Raw genomic sequence first — 25,771 nt, forward strand, 5'->3', positions numbered from 1 at the left:
TTCTACTCCCTTTCTGCTATCTGCATGTTTTTAGATCCACTTCACTACAGGAAACAACAACAACCTCAGAGCAGCAACTTACATGCTGAAAATGGCAAGTTTTACTGAGGATTTAGACAGAGCTACTTGGTTCTTTCAGTGAATTATTGCCTCCCTCTGCACAAATGTTCCAACAAAACAACTCTTACAACAAAGAACTTAATACCACCCAAGACAGGTGTGATTGGTTTTAAAAAGATACAAACAAGTCAGAGCATTTTCCCCAATATAGTAGAATGATAATGAGGTGCAGCCAGACTATTCTCTGGTGCTGTGGAGATAGGTCTGACTTTCACAGAACATCAAGTCTCTCCTGCAGTGGAATTAACATTTTTTTTATTCCTACCCTTATTGTGATGACAGGGGCAGACATAGAATACGATGCTTTTCAAATGTACACACTCACTGGGCAACGTAAGAAAACTACTTTACACGTAAAATGTGGCCTGTCTTAAAACAAAACTGTGAATCTGTAGTTGTTATCTGCCTGTTAATCCTAATGTTGTGGCATCCCATTAGTTCCCCCTCTGCAACTTTCCAGGTTAAGAACTGAAGGTTTATATAATACAATAAGTGTGTGTATGCACTGCAAATTTATATACTGTGTGTTTTTAGTCATATTTTCCACATATGCCAGATCCCAGTATATAAATATTAGCTCAAGGGTTGCTCTGTATCACAGACCATTTCAATAAAAACGCTACGAATGTTACTATGATAAAGTGTTTATTGTTGTTATGAAAATTCTTGTATTATATGATTAAATGTTCTTATTCATTGTAATACTATATCACTGTGAGGTGTGTAACTCATATGAAACTGTGCTCAGTAATTTTCCATGAAGCACTGCAAAGAGGAACCAAGGCATTACTGGTAGCTAACTAGAGATAACACATGCCAAGATGTGTAACTTATGCTAATGTGTCTGTATAAAAGCTATACTGTTTCTCATTTTGTCAGTCACTTATTCAGACTGTGCTCTGTTCATGTTGACTCTTTGCTGCAAGTAAAACTCTACTTTGACTTGAGAGATGATAATTTCGACAAGTCAAGACTCCACTGAAGAATATTCCAGACAATTGTTCATTTACAAAATCATGCACTTGTTGCAGTATTTGAGTTTGAGATTAATTTGCTTGAGATTCATTTCTTTTTTCCACTTTGTGCTCTGTTTGCATGTTTTCTGCAGCCCATACTGTTTTTTTAAGTCTCTCTGTGTGTGTTTTAGGTGGTGATCATGAGGGACTACCATCATGAAAATGTTGTGGACATGTACAACAGTTACCTGGTGGGAGATGAGCTGTGGGTCGTCATGGAGTTCCTGGAGGGCGGAGCGCTCACCGACATCGTGACTCATACCAGGTAGTCAGTCATCTTTAATGAAGACAAGAATGCTGAGGAAAACCACAAACTGCACAAACTGTGGAAAGTGTAAATAATAAAAAAAAAGCTTAGAGATAGAGAATCCGTAAACAGAAGTAAAATACTGCAAAACAGCTACACAAGTACATTTTGTTTAATTGTTCTCCTCAAGTAGGAACATCTGAAATGAAACACGCAAATGGGCAGCGTGTAATGAACCAGGATGAAAGTTTACACGGCTATAAACCAGCCTCGACTCTGATAGTTTCAGGATTATTGTTCTCCAACTTTTCCAAATCGCTCCCGTGTTGCTGAGTCGTGCTCCTGAGCTGCCGCCTCATTGTTTTAAGCTTACTTTGTGCTTGGTGTTTAATTACAGTCATTTGTGTGGAGTGTCAGCATTAGTGCTGCGCAGTGTCGGATGCTAATAACACGCTTTGGTGGGGCTGCTGCTGCCGTGAAGTATTGTGAACATCTCCCACACAGATGCTTGGCTGCTTGTGTGTTTGGTTTATACGATGGGAGAAAGTTTGCAATATTATTATTGGACATGTTTTCTCTTTAACTGCCATTGTGTCTCTCACATGAGTAAGTGGGAATAAATGTCTGGAGCAAAATATTTTCAATTATCACCAATCAGAAGAAACACACACAAAGAAAGATGTCATAAAAATGTCCTTATTTGTTAAGCAATCGCAGAAACTGACCTCTTGATTTAATTACAAGGCCTCACAGTATGTAGCCGAGGAGGAAATATAAGGGAGAGTGTTTTCTTCCCTGGTAATTTCAGCCTCATTTGTCCAGGTGAAAGCTTTTGTGCTATTTCTGCTAAGGCCTTTGTTGTGGAAATAACTGCGTTGTGCGAAGCCTCATCAGCTTGCTGGCAGCAAAAACACACACAAACTGACGACGAGTCGTCAGCGGCAGAATCTCCTGAACCATTTCAGTCACGATCAGATTTCAATTATGCGTTAAAAGTTGGTTAATGAGCTGCACTTCACAGGGACTTTATCCAGTGTTACTGCAAAAAAAAAAAAAAGCATATGTATTTGCGAGTGTGTGTGTGTCAGTGTGTATTCATGCTTGCATGTTTGTTTGAGTGTGTGTGCGTCGGTGCATGTGTAATTCTCCTCCCCTTGACAACCTTTACAGGCTCATTAAAATTGTTTTTCACTTTGTGAAACAATTTTCTATTTCAGTGATCCTGTTTTCTATTCAGTTGTGTGTTTTGTGTGTGTGTGTGTGTGTGTGTGTGTGTGTGTGTGTGTGTGTGTGTGTGTGTGTGTGTGTGTGTGTGTGTGTGTGCGTGCGTGCGTGCGTGTGTGTGTGTGAGGCTGTGGCGGTAAGAGGTGAGTTGTTTGGGGGTTTTTTTGCATCTCCATCCCATTCACTTAGAGTTAGCCAGTTGTTTTTCCATCAACGGAAAGCTCATTTATCTCTCTTGATTGTAAAGGCATACATGTGTGACAATAAAATCTGCTGCAATCTGTAGTGGGAAATGTGTGTGTCTGACATATATAGATTTGTGTGTAGCCTGGGGGTTGATTCTCAAAATGCAAATTATTAAGTGACTGCTCCAACAGTCGGGTCTTAAAGACTGAAGATGAAGAGAAGTGAGTGTTAGTGCAAGAATTAAAGAATGTGTGTGTGTGGGCACTTTACATGCAGATTTACTACATGTATGAATGTTTCCTTGGTGCGGTTTTGTGTCTGTATTTCTGCACATGCTCTGGACGTGACATGAGATCAGAACACACACTTCCAAACACACAGCATGGCTCGGCCAGCTGGGTCTAGATGTTAATGTTCAGTGGAGCCGTGAGTTTCTGTGTGAGCTCAGTCAGACGCACTGCATCGCCTCGACTCTCCATATGGGACCCTCCTGCCTGATCTGCAGTCGCTGCAGGCTACGGGGGGATATTTTCACACTGGATTTCTGCTCCAGTTTGAGCAGAAGTCAGTTTTGCTGGACTGTAATCTCTTTAGGATGACAGTAAAGTCTGAAGCCAGACTTATCGGGACTGTAGCTTAACCTACGAACCCCAACACCTGACAGTGGGGTTAAAAGACATACTATCTTTAAAAATAACATCATGCATCAGACCTAGAAACAGCAAAAAATGCAGGAATTGTTGGATTTTAACCTATCTGACTGTCCTTCAATCACATGAAAGTCGTGACAAAAATTAAGGTCATATTCAGATGAACTGCAGGCAGTGTCTACACAGAGTAAAGAGGAGCCATAAATGAATTGTTTTACTCTAAGTTTAAGGACATATTAATTGTTGTTTGTGTTTGTTTGGTTATGATATTATTGTGTGATTATGTTGAATAGATTGATAGCGGGTTACATGCATAAGGGCGGAGATAATCAAGCGTTAGACAACACTTCCTGTTTCATGGAGAAATGTCGAAATTCTGGGGGTCCGCCATTTCCACGCCCTCAAATTTTTTTTTAGAAAAATATATATATTTATTTTTTTGATAACTTTTCATCACCCATGCCTGGTGTACATTCTGGCCAAATTTCAGCTCTGTAGGGGTTACCTTGTTTGAGTTTATAGCTTTTGAAAACATGCAACAGTTGGTCCAAAATCATCCGAAATATGACACATAATTGAAAATGGCTGACTTCCTGTTGGTTTTAGGTATGGTTGTCAATTACATGTTTGTATGTCTTGACGAGTTACTTTTGTTTACCAAATTTCATAGCTGTAGATGACACACACTGGCTGTAATTCTTGTTTAGAATTTTCCAGGTGGTGCTATGGAGCCATTTTTGCTCACACCTATCCAGTTCCCCTAAAATATAAAAATTTTTGCAGGTCTTGTCTGTGGAAAATTCTTGAAATCTTGAAGTTACTATTAGCCCTGATGTGTTTGTGTTGTGTGTCTGCCTCCAGGATGAATGAGGAGCAGATCGCCACCGTGTGTCTGTCGGTGTTGAGGGCGTTGTCGTACCTGCACACACAAGGCGTCATCCACCGCGACATCAAGAGCGACTCCATCCTGCTGACCAGCGACGGCAGGGTGAGTGATGAACCCAAACTCGTTTATTCTGCAGGTTTTAATAACCAACGCCGCCGACCTTCACCCTGTCGCTGGTCGTTCCTACTCTCACTGACCTTCTCCAGCGCTGCCGCTTGTCAACAGCCAGAAACTCATCATCCTCAATTACCGCTCACCCCAGTAATTAAATCCTGCCTAATGCCTCCTAACGAGCTGATAAGACATGATTCATTCAAGCGTAATTAACAGCTAATACTGCAGATTAGTGTCTTCAGTCAAAGCTCTTCAGCACAAGGGGTCAGTACACTTTAAACTCTTTTTTTTTTAACCGCCACCTACACGGAACCTGAAGGCAGCACGGTATGTTTGTGTGTTTTTGCAGATCAAGCTTTCAGACTTCGGCTTTTGTGCCCAAGTTTCCAAAGAGGTGCCCAAGAGGAAGTCTCTGGTGGGAACGCCCTACTGGATGGCACCGGAGGTCATCTCCAGACTTCCGTATGGCACTGAGGTGAGGACGGCACACAGAAAAACATTAACAGAGCAGTGTCAGGGTTTAGTTTACTGCTTAACCATAACGAAAGCAGGACAATCTGTATTTATACAAATGGTAATTTGTTCTTTTACAGTGCTTGACTGTAAATTTACATGATTTTCATTGAATTAAAATCAATAAATCTATTATTTTACAGATATTTGCCATTATTTTAAAGGAAAAAAATGTATATTAAGGTTTGGAAAATGGTAAATGGTTTTTTTTTATGACTGAATAATATCCAGTAAAATCACAGATGTTTTTTTTTTTTTACCAGTTAATCATTAAAAAAACTAAACTGTCAATAATGTCCTCATCAAAAATCAGAATACATAGTAATTTGTTCTTCAACAATGACTGACAAAACCCCCCACTATTTCCACTTCAATAAAATCACAAAAACTGTTAATTTAGAAATATTTGCCATTATATGAAAGAAAATTGTATGGATTTTAAGGACTGAAAAAATGGTAATTCATTTTTAACTGTTATTTTACAGATTTTCCCTGTTTGGTTAAATTACAGATAATATCTAGTAACATCACAGAAAAAATAATTTGCCTGTTGACTACAAAAAAAATTGTAGTGTCCACATCAAAAATCTGTATTTTTACAAATAGCACTTTATGCTGAAAGTAAAATTACACTTTTTTACTGTATTCAAGTCAGCAAAATCTAATTATTTTAGATTTATACTTTTTTGGAAAGAAAAAATATGTATACCAAGGATTTCTAAATTGTATTTTAAATTTTAAATGTTTCAACCTTCCGTTCCTCTGTTTGTACTGTTTGTTGACTGTAAAATTACTTATTTTTTTACATTATTTAAATCTGCAAAAATATCACTATTTCAAAGATATTTATTGTTATTTTCATATTTGTTTTTTCACCATTTTATCCCACTATTTATGTTTGTATCGTGGAACTTTTGCTACACAATTTTCACATTTTTATTTTTAAATGTTTTCTTTTTTACAGGATTTTTTTTAAACAATGTAGCCCATTGATATTTATTAGAGAATATTTAATCAGTAACATTAATTTCACTTCAATGTAGCAAAAAACAAGCTTATGCGATTAAGATTTTCTACCAGCACTTCTCTCTTCCATAGTTTGCAGTAGCAGGGCTTTTAACTGTGATAAATTTGCATATTCTTCATCACCAACTTGTTCCTCTGACTGAAGTAGGCGGCCCATCAGTCTAACGTCTTGGCTACCAGAGAAAGTTACTAACTAGTAGTGATACCTGTTATCTCTGGCTGGGGTAATAATAGTAATTATATAATCATACATTTTATTGATAGGTGCCTTTCAGAACACTCAAGGTCACCGTACAGAGGAAACAATGTTAAAACACATTCAAATATCAGTAGAAAACGTAAAAAATAAAAAAAAATTAAAAGAAGATGATTTAGCAATTTGAAAACAACAGAAGGAGAAAGAGGAATGAAGGTCAAAGTGAGCAGACTTGTTTGAATAGGTGGGTTTTGAGTTTGGATTTGAAACTCACTTAGGTTTTGTCGAGCAGGCTAACAGTAAGTCCAACTAGCTTCATGGTTCAGCCCTCGGGAGACATTTTGACTGTTTGTGTGTGTTTGCAGGTGGACATCTGGTCTTTGGGCATCATGGTGATCGAGATGGTGGATGGAGAGCCGCCTTACTTTAACGAACCCCCTCTGCAGGCCATGAGGAGGATACGAGACAACCTTCCGCCTCGGCTAAAAGAGTCGCACAAGGTAAGAGGAGGGAAAGTCTGACAGCGGAGATAAGAAACACTTTTGTGCACACAGTTTAGAAGTCGAAATTATCTGATTCATAATGCTATGGTGTTTATTGGATGTCAAACAGTGAAACCTGTTGCGTTGCTACTGCTTTGACACATCATCTTCTTCTTCTGTTTCTTTTTCCTTCTGCTGTTGAAGTCTGTAGCAGCCCATATAAGTGTATGTAAAACATTTCAAATTTGGCACTGATTGAAGACAAACGCCTGATTGTTTTCACCAAGTGCACCACATTTAGATGTTATAATGCCATTTATCAGGCGTTATATCAGCACACATCATTCCGATTCAGTAAAGTAGGGACTTCCTTTGTTGTTGTTCGTTTAATGACATTGAAGCTGCGATTTTTGACATACAAAAAGCAACAAAAGTCCACATTTGGGGGCTGGAGGTGTAAATCAGTGGACTTTAACTCAAGACTCGAGTTCTAGTCCAATCTCGGACTATAATTTTTTACTGCTTGCGCAACAACAGCCAGCTCAAAGGTTTCCTCACCTTTTTTCTTAGATTTCAGTTTTTGTGGACAGTGATATGAGGCTTTATAGTAAACAGTTATGCCACAAAATGGGAGTTAAGTTTGTTTCTGGTAAAACTGAGAACTTTTGATATATACATGCACCTGTGCATACTGTAAATATTTATTTCATCATCATTGTAACTTCTTGTTGTTATACCATGAAGTTAAACTAAATTTAAACCAAAAGTCAGAATAAAAATCTATGGTGAGGCAGCGTTTTGCCATCATTTTATTTTATCGATTTATTTGATCTGATTTTATTTCATTTTTATCTCACCTGCTGTTTACTCATTGCATGTTACTTACGATAGCGTTTCCTCAGTTCCTCAATCACTGTGTTTTAGACGTCATCATTTATAATATGATGCTGGGGTAGGGGGTTGTTTGTGGATCAATATATAATTGTGGGACTTTTGGGAACATAATTGACATTTTTGCTGTTTTCAGGTCTAAAATCAACATGGCCGCCTATAACCAAAGACCACATGGCATTTTTACACAAAAATTCTTCTAAATATTGTATATACAACTGAGTAAAATTGAAATTGAAAGTTATTTATAAAGATATTGTAGTAAACCTGTTGACTACTTTATATTAAATAAGTCAGAAAGCCTTGGAGTCTGGCTAGTCTTTTCTTCAGGAGGAAATGACATCATGTGGAGCAGGTCATGTGATCTGGAATCAACACACTTCCTGGAGAGGTGTTTTTGTAATGGGGAACTTAGTGGAAAGTGATTTCTGGGACACAGATACAATTTGTTATTTTTCCATATAAAATCTGATAATATCTGAAATATCTGTCATGATTATCTCAACTTAATAAAAAGAACACAATCAAAACTATTTTTGAATAAGCTCATTTTGTTATTGTTTAGCTAATTAGAAGATGGTTGTTATTAAATTGGGATGGTTATTTAGTTGACATTTCAGTGATATCCAGTCATTTTTTACTAATAAATGATTGTTTCCATAATAAATAATTAAGGAATTTGTAAAGACATGATCATAATGAACATAAAAAAAAAAACATTAGTTTTTTTTTTACTTTAAATAAAAATGTATGCAAGATATATCCCATGGACTTCAAAAGTCCCTCAATTATATATTGCCCCTTGTATTGTTTTTGTGCATGAAGCCTGATAATTGAACTGAAATGATTACATTCTATTGGTTAAACGTCACCTTTAAATGCATCAGGCTGCTACAGATGCGTCTCTTTTCGTCCTGCAGGTGTCGTCGGTGCTTCGGTCCTTCCTGGACTTGATGCTGGTGAGGGAACCGTCCCAGCGAGCCACGGCCCAGGAGCTCCTCCAGCACCCCTTCCTCAAGCTGTCGGGACCCCCGTCCTGCATCGTCCCCCTCATGAGACACTACCGCCATCGCTGACCGGAACCCGCCCTTCTCTACACTTTAAACAAAACAAGAAAAACCTTCCCACATACACACACTACTACCAGGGTGGCACCGCCCTCACCCAGCCAAAACACCCACCGCTCGGTGGCGCGCCACTAACACTCACACCTGTAACCGTGAAGTAGATTAGCTAGAGGAATATCTAAGAAACACACTTAAAAAACACACCAACAGAGAAAAGAAGACAAAAAAATAACCTGACTATTTTGAAACTGTGAAGTAGAAGAGCGCACCGGTGGAACTCGCTAGACGTCCAGTAGAAACGTGTGGTCTGGCTTCTTCTTTTCTTCCCAGATTGTGAGGCTCCACGTAGACTTGTAGCTGTCGGCCTTCAGGAGCTTCAGGACGGCGAGCGGCAACCAGCACGCCGCTTCCAGACCAGAGCAGCCGATGGCAGAACAATCAGCGAGTGCGGAGAGGGTTTTCCTGACTGTCTGGCTGCTGAGACGAGCTCTCCCACGTCTCACACACTAACAGTGAAAATGTATTTTAGAGAAACTTGTAAGTTTTTCTGTACAGTTTTGATAATTTGCAGTATTTTATCGTGTCGTAACCATTGTGATATGAGCAGTATTAAATAGAGTTTCTGCAGAGATCTTTCCTACTGTTTATAATCCAGTTTTTGCTTAAAGATATGAGAGATATCCCAAATAAACCCACCTAAACCTAACTGTTACTAAAAATACTAAATATATTTATTATCTTACATTTGTAGACAGAACTTCCATTAAATGTTGGAAAAAAGGGTAATGTCAGGATTTTGTATGACATTTTAAAGTATTTATTTATTTATTGGAATTTAAGGTATATTTTTTTTGGTAGTGTGGCCTTTTTTTGTTGATTTTGTTTTGTTTTTTTTTGGATCTAAATGCGCATTGGCAGACATCATCTAAGCAATACCCTGAAACCTATTTATGAAACCACCAAGCCCTGTATTTATGATACTGTAACAGCACCATGCATTTAAATGTAGCACAGATTGAGTGGAATTTGACATGAAGAGAGAGAGAGAAAAAAGATTTAGTTTTCTTTTATATTAGCACTCTCACTGTGTTTTGCTAAGAAGCGCCTCCCTGCAGCGCAGAGTTTAGGAAGCTGATAAAAAAAAAAAAAAAGTTTTTTTCTACTCACATCCTCACTGTCATCATCTCACTCCTTATCCCACCTCAGTCAGACTCGCTATCACCGGGACTGTGCTGCCATCCTCATCTCTATTCGGACCAGGAGAACAGTGTAATCCTCCTCCCCGCATCGTTTTTACCCATCATTCACTGTGATATGTAAATATGACTGTGCGAATGTGAACGTGTGTCAAAGAGCAAAAGTGTGTTTATCTCTGTACAGCATCTGAGAGTGTGCGTGTGCGTGTGTTTGTGTGCCGCTGGCTAATCCTTGACAACGTGTCAAGATGTGAATGAGTAACACTTATCTGTGGCTTGTACAGTGATATTGCATGTTTGTTATCAGTGAAGCTGGTTTCAATTAAAAAAAACGCCCATAAAAACATTGAAATGTGTTGCATGGATTTTTCCTACATCGCCCTTTTTTACAGTCTCTGTGTCTCGCATCAAGCGGGGATTTTTATTTATTATCTTTTTTTTTCAAACTGTCAGATTATTATTCCCAGAGGAGATCTTTTCTCAACCATCAACAGTTTATTTTCTCTTTGTTGTTTGGGTCTTCCATATTCTCGAAATTCAACAGCTCTCATTTTCCAACAATTTCACCCTCCGAACGCCGAAGAGAAAAAGACACATCCATGGATTGGTGTTACCATTATATATTAGGTTATTTCTCTTTCTTCCCTCTAAGCCATTTCCCTCTGAAACACTATAATGGGATATTGATTCAGCTCGGACAGAGAATAGAGCTTCTGCCAGCGGCCCAGTGAATAAAAAACTCAAGTGCTGGAGCCGGTGGGACTGCAGAGAGAAAGTGAACCCAGTGAAGAGTCTGTCTGAGTGACTATAAAGGTCTTTAATAATTATACTCTGACACTCATCTGCTCTCAACATAAAGCATCATGTTAACAGTACAGGTAATTTGCAGAGAAATAAATGTGTATTTTGTGTTGAAAGAACACATTAAGTGGAGAGTTTCGAGCATCAAACACTTAATTTTTGTCATTTTGGTGGATTTTTATGCAGCAGTTTGTGGTGGAAATGTCTAAAAAAGGTGACAATTCAAATTATGTATATGTATATATGCATCTCATTATATTTTCCACACTAGATTTGGTGATTTTATGAGCTCATAATTCATATTTTGAGAGTAAAAGAAACAGTGAAATAGAGAAAAAGGAAAATTGATTTTTTTAACAATAAAAAGACTTTAATTGAAATTTATAGTAATTTCACAAATATCTTCTTTTTATTTATTTCTTTTTACTATTTCTTTTATTATTCTTTAATAAACAGATGAATTAAATTCGAGTTTAACACTGCAAATATAATTCTAAAATTCAATATAGTTCACTAAAAAAAATTATTGGTTCTGTGATTTCACAAATATTTGTTTGCTAAATGATCTAATCTATCATTAACATTTAAAAGCTCAAAAAACACATGATCTTATCTAAAAATTAATACTAGAAAATGTATTTTAACAATGCATTTGTTCTATTTGAAATGGTTATCTGCCATTATTTATATTTATTGTATGACACAGCTGCAAGAGTATTTCTTTTTATTTTATTTTAAAGTATTTTAGGCAGAAAGACCCAAAAAAAGAACAGAATAGCAAATCCAGCATGTATGTGTGTTTACTCAGCAGGGTTAGTCTTAAATAGGAAAAGCTGATTTGCAGGAGAATAAATATTAAAAACAACACAGAATGCTTGCTGCAATATTTTCCAATATATTTTAATTTGTTTTGTGGTTTCCTTTACATGAATAATTTAACTTCCACCGTAAACTGTTGCAGAAATTGGTGCTTAAAAATTAGATGTTTGAAACTTTAAAATCTACAACCAGGTTTGACCTTTTATACGTGGATAAAACTGAACTGACAGTCAGTGTGATTCTGGCTGCATTCAGTTTAGCTGCACGGCGTCAATGTAAGCAGGTCCGATAACTGCTGCCTGCTGCGGCTGCGCACCTGAAGAAGAAATGGAACGCAGCCTGTGCTAATCACGCTGATTAGCCTCCAGCTGTGTGTTTCCATTGTGACAGAAAGTCTGAATGTTATCGAACATCACAAAGTTTAAGGACTATAAACACTCTACACGATGATAATGAACTAAAAAAGTCTAAGTACGTCCCGTTGTTTACTTTTAACGTGTGTAGCCGACGGGTCGTTAGCTTCATTAGCAAGCGAATGCTAAGGAAATGGAGACTTCAGTGAATGTTTGAACCAAAAGAGGAGCATATTTGCTGGATGAACTTATCTACGGAGCCGAAATTGCACCAAAAAAATCCACGGAATTTCTATATTTCCACGTGACAGCGAGGATATGTGTTTCCAGGCCTGTTTTTCCAACCGCAGAGACAAAAAGAGACCAAAGGCAGCGGCTACATCGACGGACAACAGGTGAGTTTCCTGTATTAACGGACAGTTAGTCGTGTTGCTGTGTTTGATGCTCTATTTAATATAAGTTAAACTAAGCTGAGATGAAATAAATGTATTTAATAATGTCGGTTTGAGCAGTATTTACCGGGGGAAACTCAGTGGAAAGCGTAGTGAGCTAAGCTGGCAGTTACATTTAGCTTCACTAGACTGAAACATGCTAAGCTACACCAACATACCAAAAGTACTTCAATACACCACAAGCTACTTTACCAAACATGTATGTACGTGTTTTACGTTAAATTTATTCATTTGCTGCTAACAGGCGTGGCCTAATCTTCTCCGAAAGTGTCAGAAACAAGTACAACTGCTCTTTATCTGGGTCAAATAGTTGTTTTTAGCAGTTGTACACAAGTCTGTGCATTATTATACCTCCGTTTTGTCCTAAATAATGTAGATATAACAAGTCCAGTTGTTTTAATTGGTTAAACTAGCTTTAAATTACCAGTTCAACTCATATAATGAAGAAACATTGATTATAGCCCCTACATTGTGACTGAAATGTTATTAAATGCGTCAGAATTGATTTTTATGCATGACGGTTATATGTTAAAGATTGTAGCCCCTTGGATATTTTCAAATAAAGTCTTTTCTTTATTTTACAGTAAAACACATCTGTAAATCATGTTCATTATTGTTTAAATAAGGATGTTAGACATACCCATCACATGCAGTCCAAACATTAGAAACAATACTCTAGTATTGTGTATAAACATCCTAAATGTATTATACAGTGCAACATGCTTGCGGCCACAGTTATTCAGTTAAAACTTGTGAACTTTTAAATCACAACAGGCGTAACATTCTGTGTATTTGCACATTAGGACTGTTTGATCCAGCTGAAGGCAGCTGTAGATGCATATAAACTGGAGTCATGCAATCAGTTTTTCTCAGGCAGTCACGTTCTGGCATTAGACCAGTGTTCCAGTTTCCCTGGTGATCATGTTGTCCCGTGATGTTTGTTTACCAGCCCAGCAATCTCCAGATTTATGTAGTTGCAGATATGTCAAATACATGAAAACTGTGGCTGTTAAAACTCACAGAACACTTACAAAAAGTCCATGTGTTGGACACTGAAATCCTGCTGTTGCCAAGACATTTTAGGTGAAGTTAGACTAAGAGCATCAGAGTTTAATTAAATCTAAACATTTGCAAAACAAAAAATGTGACTGAGTGTAAGAGATGCATTGATTGATTAGTGATTAATAGGTTTCTACATGCAGATAGTGAAAGGGTAGAGCTTACCTGCTTGAAGTTTCTTCGGCTTTATATTCTAAAAATATTAAAAGTATAACTAATTCATGAAGTTACTGTTATTCCGTGCATAAATGGGTGCAGCTCTCTTGTTTTGGTGATCCTCATATGGATCCTGCTGTTGTTTTATGCTGCAGGTATTTAAAAAAAGGAAAAACTCCCTCAAGCAACTTTAGCTGCTGTTAATATCTTCTTAGGGGGGAAAAATATCGTGAGCATCATTATCAAAGCTGTTTGTGTCTGTTATGTTTATCGCAGTAACGATTTATTATTATGATGCAAATTTCAGTTTGTGAGAGGTGTATTGTGATTTTGGCAAGCAAACTTACTATGCAAACTTTTATTTTCTGTGATGGTTTTGGACAAATGTCGATGCTGAGATGTGGAAAAATATATACATCACTTTACAGCATTGTTTCTACTGCTGCTCGTGCATGTTTATGTTAATGTAACAGTACAGGCTTGTGCTGTGTTAAAAGTGACACGGAAATGTTACGAGGTTTGACCAAGAAAGATTACAGGGAGAACTTTTACAGAAAAGTGATGCATTCAGGCATGAAGCTGATGTGTTCAGTTGCTGTCAGATTGATGGAAATAGTTGCAGGTCTGAGAGGTGTGTGTTTGTTGTGTGGATTTAATGACCACTATCTTAGCAAAATAGCAAAGCAGTTTCTTTGAGGTGGCTGTAGTGTTTGATGTAATGCTGCTCGCTCTTATGGTGAATGTTGCTGTGTGTTTGTATGTGTAATTAAACCAACTCCAAGATATTGGAGATGTTGTGGTCTGTGTGGAAAGTAAATTTACTCAAGCAGTGTATTTTAGTTTCATAATTGTGCTTTACTTGAATGTTTTCATTTTGTGTTGGTTTCTACTTCTACTGCACTACTTCAGAAATATATTGAATATTTTGCTTTTTGCTCAACTACATTTTTGACAGCTTTAGTTAATTAGTTGTTAAGTTTCTAAAAAAATAAATCAAATTAAACAAATTGACATTAAACATCAATTCTGTTTGATGTCAACAAACAGTTGACATCAAACAGAATTTATATGGCACATTTCTAAACAACCCGAGTTTATCAAAGTTCTACGTCTTGTAAGACATTCAACGACAAAAATCTGTGCCAGGAAGCCAGATAGAAAATAGAATATACACTTAAATCAATTTCTAAAACAAAATAAATGATTGGGTCAATAAGTTGAAGTCCATGGGATATATCTTGCACACATTTTTACTTAATATAAAAAAACTAATGTTTTTTATGTTCATTATGATTATGTCTTTACAAATTGCTTAATTATTTATTATTATTTTTTACTTATTAATAAAAAAAATTACTGGATGTCACTAAAATATCAACTAAATAACTGTCCCAATTTAATAACAACCACCTTCTAATTAGCTAAACAACAATAAAATGAGCTTATTCAAAACTTGTTTTGATTGTGTTCTTTTTATTAAGTTGAGATAATCATGACAGATGTTTCTTTTTTGACAATATATCAGATTTTATATGTAAAATAGCAAATTGTATCTGTGTCTGAGAAATGACTTTCCACTAAGTTCCCCATTACAAAAACACCTCTCCAGGAAGTGTGTTAATTCCAGATCACATGACCTGCTCCACATGATGTCATTTCCTCCTGAAGAAAAGTCTGGCAAGACTCCAAGGCTTTCTGACTTATTTAATATAAAGTAGTGTGTGAGGCAAGTGTGGATTTATGGCATGTCAACAGGTTTACTACAATATCTTTAGAAATAACTTTCAATTTTACTCAATTGTATAAATAATATTTTAGAAGAATCTTTGTGTAAAAATGTCATGTGGTGTTTGGCTATACAAGGACAAGACCAGGGAGCTGGTCATTGACTTCAGGAGGAAGAGGACACCAGTGGAGCCCATCACCATCCAGGGCTCTGAAGTGGAGATAGTGGACTGTTACAAGTACCTGGGAGTCCACGTGAACAACAGACTGGACTGGAAGGACAACTGTACCGCTGTGTACAAGAAGGGCATGAGCAGACTCTACTTCCTGAGGAAGCTCAGGTCTTTTAATGTGTGCAGTAAACTGCTGGAGATCTTCCACCAGTCTGTGGTCTCCAGTGCCCTGTACTTCGCTGTGGTCTGCTGGGGCAGCAGCACCACTAAAAGGGACATTTCTCAGATTGACAAACTGATCCGTAAAGCTGGGCAGGTGGTTGGCTATCAGCTGGAGACATTTGTGACAGTGAGGGACAGGAGGACACTGGACAAACTGCTCTCCATCATGGACAGTCCTGCTCACCCACTCCACCGGACTGTAGAGGAGCAAAGGAGCTCCTTCTCCATCAGACTCTTCCAGCTGCACTGTCACAGTGAGCTACAGGAGCACATTCATACCATACTCTATACAGCTGTACAATAACTCCCCACTCTGTGATGGATAGATAACTCACTCATCTATGTCTATACTCGTGTGTAAACTGGCACTGCATTATAGCTTCCTGTTCCATATTGTACATAGTGTAAATTCCTAATATTATTCCTAATTCTTCTATTTTGTAATGTGTACATATTCCATATTTTTCTATATGGATAGTAACTACCGGTATTCTGTTTTTACTTTTTACTAATTAGTCTATTCTTTATTATATCCTATTATTGTATAATTCTGTTGCTGTTCTCTGGTCTATTTAAGATTACTGTTCTGAGCTACTGTGACAACAAAATTTCCCTTGTGGATGAATAAAGTCTGTCTAAGTCTAAGTCTAAGCGGTCATGTTGATTTTAGGCCTGAAAAGAGCAACAATGTCAACTATGTTACAAAAAGCCCCACAATTATATACTGACATGAATATAAAATCCTGACTACCAAGGCAGTGTGTCAGATCAAATTAAAAAATTATATGAATATAAAATACTCACATTTTAAGACCACTAAGAGCAAGAAAAAGGGATTGGAAACATGAACATCATGAGATTTGCCTTGAAAATGCCAATGAAGGAGGAGCATTTAATAAAGAGAATCAGGCTGTTTCAAAACTTCCATCTTACATCATCAGGGGCCTTCTGTTAAACTGTCTCTGATCTGATTTGAAATTTTTTCCGACCCACTTTGAGCATTTTTTTCTGCACATTGAAGTTTGAGGCCATTTTTGGATCACAATGTCTCAGGAACTGTTAAAGAAAAAAGCCTGAAAAAACATTCTTAGTTATACTTAGAAAGTTATTTTAGAAGTTTCCGATGTGCGGATATACTGCTACAAATTTTGGCCAATTTGCAGATACTTGCAGATAATTTTTCCACCTATTTGCAGAGAAGTTTCGATCTTTCTTGTGCTGGAATTTAGATATTATTATGCCTATTCTTATTGCAATAGCGCACTTGCAGGTGCAGATATTAAATGCAATACTTTTCAAATGCAAATACTTCTTGCCATGTTTATTTTTAGGTAAAATTTCAAACAAAGCTGTTGGCTTCCTCCTACTTTAAGAGGTTCAGATGATGCTTCCTGACAGCTGCTACAATCAGGGCAAACTTCACCCATTTTCCAAGATGCAAAACAAGTAAACAAACCTAATATCTGTCCACAGGGGTCATGTTAGTGCATCAGTCATTTTATCTGCCTGTTATTGTTTCTTTTGGGCCAATGATGATGTTTCATTTTAAAGCCATTGTCTGCAAATGCTGTGAATGTGCTGATGTTGTAGTGCATCTCTATGTTACTTGGTATAGATGAGGAGAAGAGCAGGTGTCTCAGGTGTTGAGTTGACCTTTAATAATAAAGACAATTTTCAACAATGTAGCGGCTGCTGTGAGTGAAAAACAGGATCAGCTGGGTTTGGACTTTGATGCACTGCTACTGAGGATGATGTACGACATCCGTGCTCCAGAAACAAATAGGTGTAGACGACACAAATGTTCTTTTTATTTTCAATTAGACTTGTTCATATTGCGTTTCCTCTGAAGGCCCAGAGTCAGAGAACAAAATCAATACTTCATCCCGGCAGCATCTCCTCTGACAGGTGTATCAGTCACTCTGTCATCATCAAAGTCTTCAGCTAACACGTGGATATAAAATAATGATTTTTTCTTTTTGATTTTCCCATTAGGGTTTAAAGAATGAGGGGAGTGTGCTGCAGTAATGTGATAAATAATTGGACAAGCGTGTAGAGATGACCCCAGCAATTTATTTCAAACAGAACAAGAATACTGCACAAGATTGCATCAGCAGAGGTTTATGCATAGACTTTGATTCTGAAAATATCTTACACATCTATTTATTTTTTATTCTTTATTAACTTCCTTGCATTTTCATAAACACTCTCTCATGACGTTCTGATAAATTCTTCACCTAATTTATGTCAGATTTTCACACGTTTCTTTCTTCCTTTTGATATGTTCCATACATCGTCGTGGAGAAAAGATTCGAAGTCAAAGCAAAAACATTGCGACTCTGAATGCCACTGCACTGCACACTACAAGACTGTCCACTGTCACTATGGTTGCATTCAAAAGGTGGAAATAAAAGGCAAAAAGTATAGCGAGGTTTGCAAATACAGAACCGACGAAGGGTGTTGAAATTATTTAGCAGCAGTTTCAGAGAGAAGAGGAGAAGATGGCAAATGACAGCAGCCAGAAGCTCAGGAAGTTACTGTTATGTGATGGGAAAAAAACAGGTCAACTCAAGATGTTTAGATGACTAACAGCCACCAATCTGAAGGAAAAATCAGCATTTTTTTTTGTATTTTCATTGAAACTCTAAGCTCTGAAATGTGGACTAGTTATGGCGTTAAGATTCAAATCGGCGACAAGGTAAATTTTGGTGGGTTTACCCTCCAACTACATCCATGCTAGGCCCCAAGCTGTCCCTTTAACTTGTGTTTTAGCTGTTCAGAAAAGTTCCAGTGGGCAGTAACTTGTACAGGCTGCACACGTGTCGATCAGGGATTCAGTCCAGCGCCGGGGCACCATCCTCTGTGGTGTTAGAGGCCTGGAACGTCGAGGACACGAGTCTGTTATCAGGTTTTAGCTTTGGAGAGAGCTGAGGGAGCCGCCGCAGCCGCCGACTACATGTTCTTGTACATGGAGCGATCTCTGGGGAGCTGGGGCTGGCTGGCCGTCAGCTTCAGGTGGAAGTGGTAGACGGTGAGCGTGATGACGATTATCAGGGCCAGAATGAGGCCCAGGACGAGGGGGAGGGTCTCCTCCAGGCGCTCCCGCTGGTCGGTGATGCACTTGTAGGCTGCAGAACGTGGAAGAAGAACCGCAGTCAGTGTGCGAAGTTGAGATGAAGAAATAACTGAAGTATAATCATGGTATGTTTGGTATAACGTGTCACAACATGTCGTTTTTAAATGCCTACAAATCATCGTTTGGCGCACACCGTGGCAAAAATCGCATGAATTTTGGTTTTTTCATTTTTTTGTCAGTGAAAAAAAAAATACTATTCCCAAAATCATGACACGTCAAACTACAATACGGTTTATTTTTGCGGTCATTCACCCATAATTTAATGGGGGCTGAACCAATATAGACACAATATCTAATGTTAATTATTTTGACAGATACTGTGGTTTTATTTGCGTTATATTTTTAAAAGTAAGTCCAGCTTCAGTTCAGTATTGAGATTTAAAACAAGTGATAAGATTTATCGCATTAGACACCATCAAAAGTGTGACTGTCACAGAAGTATGATGGCATAAATTTATAAAATCATTCATCTGACTGTTTAAATCCTGTGTTAGTTAAGCTGTGTTATGTAATTCCTAAATTTCAGCTCTTGGTAATTGTTTCAAAATGCAATTTGGATTTGAACTCAATTATTTGCTCAGCCCTACCAAACATGACCAAAAAGATTCCAAAAAAAAAACAGTCAAAGATGGGGCGAAGATTTATTAAAAACTCACGTGTTTTGTCTTCTTTGGCAGGTGATGATTCATTAATCTTTTATGATGCCTGTCAGTGGAACTGTTTTCTATTTTAAGGGGTCATTTTGTCTTGATTAGGGTTTCAACTAACGGTTACACTACTGTTCAATCTGACTGTTTTGTTGAGCATTTGTTTAAAATATGTAAAGGTAGTGAAAAGTGTAGCTAAACCCTCTAATGTGTTGTCTCTAGATTTATTATTTTGTCTGACAAACAGTCCAAACCCCTCTTTTATTGACTTTACTGTTTTCTGAAAGATTAAAGAAACAGGAAAGATTAACCTTTGAGAGACTTAAACTAGTAAGTGCTTGTAAACGTTGGGGATTCATCAGTTCTCCAGATAGTTGTCGATTAGATTTCTGTCAGCTGAATAATTGTTGCGTTTCTAGTTTAATGATTTTAGATGATTTAATAAGTTGCTAAATGAACTGTTAAAGTTTCTGTGTTCCACATATGTGCAGTTAAACACGATTAATTGAAATCACTGCTAGTTTTATGCAATTTATTTTTGGTCACGTATTCCTCCTACATTGACAGTTTGAAGAATAATATCAAGACGTAGGTGTTTTCAATGGCTTTAGTGTCTCTTTGTTGTCTTATAATTTGAGTATTTTATGCTTTTTCTACACTAGAATTAGATCTTGAAAGTTGTCTTCCAGTTTTGTCTTGTTTTTTGTTATTTTGTTTTACAAATTGATTTAATCTTGTTATCTGTCTCCAATTTTTGCACATATTTGTGTTGTCGCCTGTCTTATACTCAGCACTTTGTTTATGATGTGCTGTGTATATATATCAAATTCTTGATTTGATTAGCTCGATATCTCTCCGTTCTTCTGTCATGGGCCTGTTCAGTAGTTGAGGATTGTAGGATGAAGGACAAATGTTGATCATGTTGCTCCTTACAGGTTTACTTTAGGTGTGTGTTCATTACATGCAGTGTGTATAGTTGTGTATGCGGCAAAATGCATTCTGAATTTGCGTGTGTTTGCACAGAAGCAGCTGTTAAGAAGGTTTTTAATTTGCTAAATGACACAACTTTCACAGCGATGCTTCCTCTCGCTTGTCGGTCGGTTTTTCGTTAAATGCACATTTGTACTGTATTTTCTTCCACTTGTGTTTGAGGTGACGGAAGGAGGACACTTATACCACAACTGGCTGTGCAGTATGCGGCTGGAAGTTGAAGGTGCTCCTCCCCGTGGACAGCAGTAACACACACCAGGAGGAAAGCAGTGAAGCATAGCACAGCCTAGTTTACAGCAGCTCAGGGCAAACGATTCTTCCAAGGTGATTGGACGGCAGGTACATTGAGCGTGTCTATAAAAGCTGCATTCAGGGCAACGATGTGACTGCACTCATAAAGTCCTAATGACCCCCCCCCCCCACCTCCTTGTGTTTCTCCTTTTCCTCTCTGCGTCGCTTCTCTCCTCCATCCCCACCCCCTCTTCTCCTCCTGTCACCCTGTCTTCCTCTCTGCAGCCCTCATGCTGCAGCAATAACCCCCCAGAGAGCTGTGTGAGAGTCAGAGACGTACAGCTGTAACACCGTCACCCCCAGGATTTCTCATTATCATCATCATCTCTGTTGGTTTGTGTATCTAGGGGGAAAACAGTGGCAGCGGGTCGGGGCAGATTTCTCAAGGTGTGAGCTGTTCTTACGTTCGCTGAACATGAAGTCGGAGGCGATGTCGAAGGGCTGGATCTGGATGTCATACATGGAGACGGTGACGCCCTTCTGGTGGTCGCTGGAGATGAGTGTGAGGGTCTGCTGGGCCGTGCACAAGTAGGAGTGGCCGGCGGGGGTCACCAGGGCCGAGAGGCGATGGGTGCTGGCTGTGTGCTTCCCAGCTGAAGAGAATCGAACAGGGGATGAAATATGGATGAAGGCATCATGTAGTGGCTGGTTTTAAGACTCCAATTGAATAATTTTTGGAATTTTGAGAGTGCAATTTGAGTGGATCCCTAACCCTATAGAAAATGATCCTGCAAGGTAAACCTCAAACTAAGTAATACCTTAAAATGGCAATAAAATGCACAAACCTTATAATTTACTTCATGATTTGATTAGTTTATTGGAAGAAATCCAATTTTTGAGCTTGGATTTTTTTCATTTTGGCCCATGTACAATAATAATGTGCAAATATTAAAAGAAGCAGAAAGAAATCTGTAATAATTTGGGTAAAATTCTAAATTCATGCAAGTGGGAGACACTCATGAATCCCTGCGTGAATCAAACCCTCTAATTCCAACTGAATGCTGCTGCTGCGATCAAAGCAGGCGGGATGGAAATGTGCTGAGTGGCTTCATGTACTGTACACAGACGCGGCGGGAGACTCACGGTTGTACGCGTTGATGAAATGCGATGTCTCCGAGGTGTCGTAGACGAACTGGACCCTGCTAATCTTCCACACTTCGATGCCCTTGTCACGGAACTCCTGCAACATGCAGAGAGAAACACAAGACGTTAAACCGGACTTTGGAGAGGGCTGGTTGGCCTCCAGTCAGCGGGACGTTGTCAAGTAGTTCAAGAGTGAAAATCTTTGGAAAACCAAATTATTTTTTATATAGTCTCCTTCAGCTGATAGATAAAAGCATTTAACTAAAAGAAAAATCTGAATTGAGGGATTTTCAGTGACAGTAGAAATGCGAAAATGTATATTTTGTGTTGCATGGCGGTAGAGATTTTAGACTTTTTAAAAATATTTATTTGCATTTAGTGATAAATCTGTATGTAAATACATTATTGCCGGTTCCTCCCCCACCTTAGAGAAGTAGATGCGGAGCGTGTAGGCGTTGTTCTTCCAGGAGATGTGGATTTCTGACTCGGTGCTACCACATTTCCCCTCGATTTCTGCATTCCGGGGCAGAGTGAAGGACGCCTGCTCGGTGATCAACTGTAAAAAAACAAACAAAACAAAAACAGAGACGGCGGACATTTGAAAAGTTAAGATGCCGCAATGGATGACTTTTGTGCGATGGGGCACAGTTTTTACGCACCAGTTTGCAATGTGGCCAAATGTATAGTAGCATTATACAATAATGAATTATTTAAAGCACAGTTCTTGCAAATAATGCGAGCTTTTAATCTGTTTTAATTAACGAGAGAAGTTTGATACGGAGCGTTTTTTAACGGGGCGCATTGTGAGCCGTCAGCAATTTACGCACCATCTCGTATCACAACCGCAGAGTTCAAATGCATCATACATTTCTCCAAATTAGAGTTTTCTTGTTAATAAGCGTGAAAACAACCAATTTAAGTATATTTCATATGTTTATCGTATACATTTCAATATTTTACATGTTTAATCACTGCTTCAGTCAGTTTTACGCACGGCGGTCTGATCCAAGTTAGGGCCATTTTACGCAGCAGAGTTTCGTTTTTAAGCCTCGGCGTGTATTAAAATGCACGGGGGGATCCCTTACGTCTATCCCGTTGAGCGCGAGCACGTCATATGGCACGAGGAATTTCACGGCGAACTCCACCATCAGGCATGTCGTGCTGTTCTCCCGGACCGCGAAGATCGCTTTGTCCGGGTTGTTGGAGAGACCGGACAGGTTCTCCCCCTCCTGCTCCGCCAGCACCACGGACAGCGCCAGCAGCACACCTGACAACAGAACAGAACCCAACAAAACAGGGTCCAGATGAGACGTGGAAGGCGGGACTGTTAGTGCACAAGCACGCACACGCACAGGCAGACAAACATGCAGAATCAGCAGAAACGGAATCAAGAGTTTAGCTGAAGGTTCCTCACATCTTTAGATCACTGAGCTCCATCACCTCTGTTTCCTCACGGCAAAGTCAGAATCAGGTTAAAACACCGGAGACTGAAATCTGCAGTATCAGGGGAGCAACAGAACCGGATGTCTGCGTCCGAACACCGGCACAAAGTCACAAACTGCAACTCTGGTCCGACGACTTTTCTTTTATTATAGGAGCTGAAATATGCCAACTCATGAAATACATCAACACACACACGCCTCTGTAATGCCAGTTGGTGCACACGCATGCACGCACGTACACACACTGCAGTGAAGGAGTCACGACAACAGCGCGCCCACACTCCCTTACCCAACACACTGAGCGGTAAAAGTCGGGCGCTCTCCGTGGTGCTGAAACCGAGTCGTCCCATCGCTGTCGGCTTCCCCGGCGCTGGAAAACAGCGGCTCAGTGACTGGGCAGCCGGTGCTGAACCCGCGAAAAGAAAAGAGAGAAAGAAAAGGCAGGCAAGGGAGGAGGGGGAGGCGGGAGAGAAAGAAAGGAAGGAAGGAAGGGGGAGAGAGAAAGAGCGAGAGAGGAGGATCGTCTCTGCTCAGCGCCAAGAAGTCACGCTCAGATCATCGTGAGTGCAGCAAAAAAAAAAAAAAAAAAAAAAAAAAGTCTCCAGGTTGGACGTGAGATCCGGTTTGCTGCTGCAGAAGCGGTACCGAGGCGTTCTGGCCGTCCGAACCGACCTCCCGCTTCAAGGTTGGCAGGTTTAGCCCAGAGACAGCTGCAAGACTGAACTCCTCCCGCACATTATTAGCGTCACGGATAACGCCGCTCCTTGAGAGAAAAAGTCAGTAAACTGAATCCTGTAGTGGACCCAGTTATTCCCGCAGTGCTGTAGCCTCCATCTCCGTGGCAGCAGCTGCAGGTTGAAATGATGTATGTCTGGAGGGAAACGTCGACTACCCCTCCCTCCCTCCCTCCCTCCCTCTCTGTTCAACTCCACTTCTGCAAGGTTGCAGCTGAGAGTGTCAGAGCTGCAAAAACACACTTTATCTCACATTGAGATTTAAATTTATTGTTCGAGGAAGTCGGATTTCATAGCATTTACAAATAAACTTGTGTTGTTGGATTAAGAAGAGATTTCTTTGCTTTTTCCCCACAACATATTAAGAAACTTGTAAAAAAGAAAGAAGTGAATTTGACTTTACAAAATGTCATTTTAAGACGACATAATTTAAGATCAGCCTAAAGTGAGTGCTTATTGACGTTTTAGAAATGCAGCAACGCATTAACTGTTGCTACAGAACGACATAGTGATCACCCTGAGTGCCTCTCAGTCTCTTAAACACTCATCCAACACAGGGCTTCATATTCATTTCAGGTTTTATTCACGTTAACAGAAATTTACACTGTTGGGCTGAAAAATACACGGACATGAAATACTACAGAATACAAATAAATGAATGTTAAATATTTTACTGCACATCATCTCCCCACCCTCCATGAACACCCCACCCCTTTCCAAAAGGAGTGGCAAGTACCGCTGAACACAGCAGCAACCATAAATACAGCAGCTAGAAGTTGACTTGATCTTGTCGCTGCAGCCTCCAGCTGGCAGCTGCTGCAGTTTATTCAAAGTTAGTTTGTACCGAGTGCAGTTGATTTTTTTAGTTCTTTAGTGGTAGTTTATTCTTTTTTCCATCCCCCTTCATCGCTTGGCAGCTTCTGGATGTAAAATGGCTCAAACTTTTGTTCAACTCTGAGAATAGGAGAGATGGACACATTGTGGATGATGTGGTCACTTAAATATGCAGTATTTGGGTTTTAAAGCTGAAAAACGAGCACAGGATTCAGAATAGAGGTGAATTTAGAAATGCAGTAATTGAATGATTCGGTCTCTGTTGGGATTAAGTGTAAAAGTATCGTCGTCTTCGTAGCAGCGGATAAGTTCAGGTAAACAGTTTTACGCACGGCCCCCTGCGGCTTTAAGAGTTTGTTTTTCTGAAAGTAAAGTCAAACTCGCACTTGACGGAGCTGATGCTGTCCACGCTGGGTTTACTGTCCACCTGGGGATGCCTCATGCTCTGGGGAAACGTCTCTGACCGCGGAATCCGCCTCGGATCCTGTTCCGACTCTTTCCTGTCCTTTTTAAACTCCGGGGACGTAAATCGGCGCAAAAGTTTGTTGCTCAACACGGAGAAAGTGGTGGCAGCTGGTGCGCTGAGGTGAGGAGGGTCAACTCCTTCACGCCTCCTCACGGTTCTGGATTTACGCGGCGGCACCAGAGCGCGCTCCGGAGGTGTGGGATTGAGCATGCTGGTTGGCAGACTGCATCGTTTCTGATAGTAGCTGTCGTGAAAGGTGCGCACACCGAAGTAAAGGGTTTTTGTTTTTTCTGCTCCCAGCTCGGTGTCACTTTTCCTGGCCAGGAGTGGAGTCAGTAAGACGCTCAGAGCGGAAGGAGCAGAGGAGGAGCTGCTGGTGGTTCTGCTCGGCTGGGGCGAGAAGAAAATAGATTTTTGAGGCTCACAGCTCTGTATGAGAGGAGGCAGGTGGTCCTCAGAGGTGAGTTTTGGATACGTAGAGTTGGGAGAATGGTTGTAAGTTCGGGCAGGAGGTGTAGCAGTGTGAAGTCCAGAGAGAACCTGATCCTGTGGAGGTGAGGAGGAACCGTCGTTCTCT

The 25,771-nt window shown here is 39.4% G+C and overlaps 2 protein-coding genes across 8 annotated transcripts in view; one reads left to right on the forward strand and one right to left on the reverse strand.

Moving 5' to 3' along the window:
- pak5 (p21 protein (Cdc42/Rac)-activated kinase 5) overlaps nucleotides 1-10,859 on the forward strand; it is a 119,558-nt gene extending 108,699 nt beyond the window's left edge. For 5 of the 7 annotated variants that reach the window (XM_055015947.1, XM_055015944.1, XM_055015945.1 and 2 more), the window contains 5 exons: nucleotides 1,268-1,401; nucleotides 4,305-4,431; nucleotides 4,793-4,918; nucleotides 6,544-6,678; nucleotides 8,472-9,782. In XM_055015947.1, the coding sequence (XP_054871922.1) occupies nucleotides 1,268-1,401; nucleotides 4,305-4,431; nucleotides 4,793-4,918; nucleotides 6,544-6,678; nucleotides 8,472-8,627 (678 nt within the window). In that variant the 3' untranslated portion in view covers nucleotides 8,628-9,782. Of the gene's footprint in view, nucleotides 1-1,267; nucleotides 1,402-4,304; nucleotides 4,432-4,792; nucleotides 4,919-6,543; nucleotides 6,679-6,864; nucleotides 6,931-8,471; nucleotides 9,783-9,824 lie in introns of those variants that run through there. The other 2 variants (XR_008603524.1, XM_055015948.1) reach the window with 2 other exon arrangements.
- Nucleotides 10,860-17,624: 6,765 nt separating this feature from the next.
- Nucleotides 17,625-24,012, reverse strand: lamp5 (lysosomal associated membrane protein family member 5). The gene is made up of 6 exons (XM_023280792.3): nucleotides 23,450-24,012; nucleotides 22,804-22,985; nucleotides 22,143-22,274; nucleotides 21,719-21,815; nucleotides 21,040-21,228; nucleotides 17,625-18,699 (listed from the first exon to the last, which is right to left on the reverse strand). Exons 1-6 carry the CDS (start codon nucleotides 23,508-23,510, stop codon nucleotides 18,524-18,526), a joined length of 837 nt encoding a protein of 278 aa, XP_023136560.1. The 5' UTR covers nucleotides 23,511-24,012; the 3' UTR covers nucleotides 17,625-18,523.
- Between the last annotated feature and the right edge of the window lie 1,759 nt (nucleotides 24,013-25,771).

This window comes from Amphiprion ocellaris, chromosome 12 (genome assembly GCF_022539595.1).
Source record: "Amphiprion ocellaris isolate individual 3 ecotype Okinawa chromosome 12, ASM2253959v1, whole genome shotgun sequence".
NCBI lineage: Eukaryota > Metazoa > Chordata > Actinopteri > Pomacentridae > Amphiprion > Amphiprion ocellaris.

What these genes read in the sequence shown, in the direction of transcription:
- lamp5 (XM_023280792.3), bottom strand. Translation starts at nt 23,510, where the DNA reads ATGGGACGACTCGGTTTCAGCACCACGGAGAGCGCCCGACTTTTACCG. An exon ending in TCCGCATCTACTTCTCTAAG is followed by an intron (nt 21,816 to 22,142) that starts GTGGGGGAGGAA and finishes TGCATGTTGCAG; the next exon opens with GAGTTCCGTGACAAGGGCAT. An exon ending in TTTCATCAACGCGTACAACC is followed by an intron (nt 21,229 to 21,718) that starts GTGAGTCTCCCG and finishes GATTCTCTTCAG; the next exon opens with CTGGGAAGCACACAGCCAGC.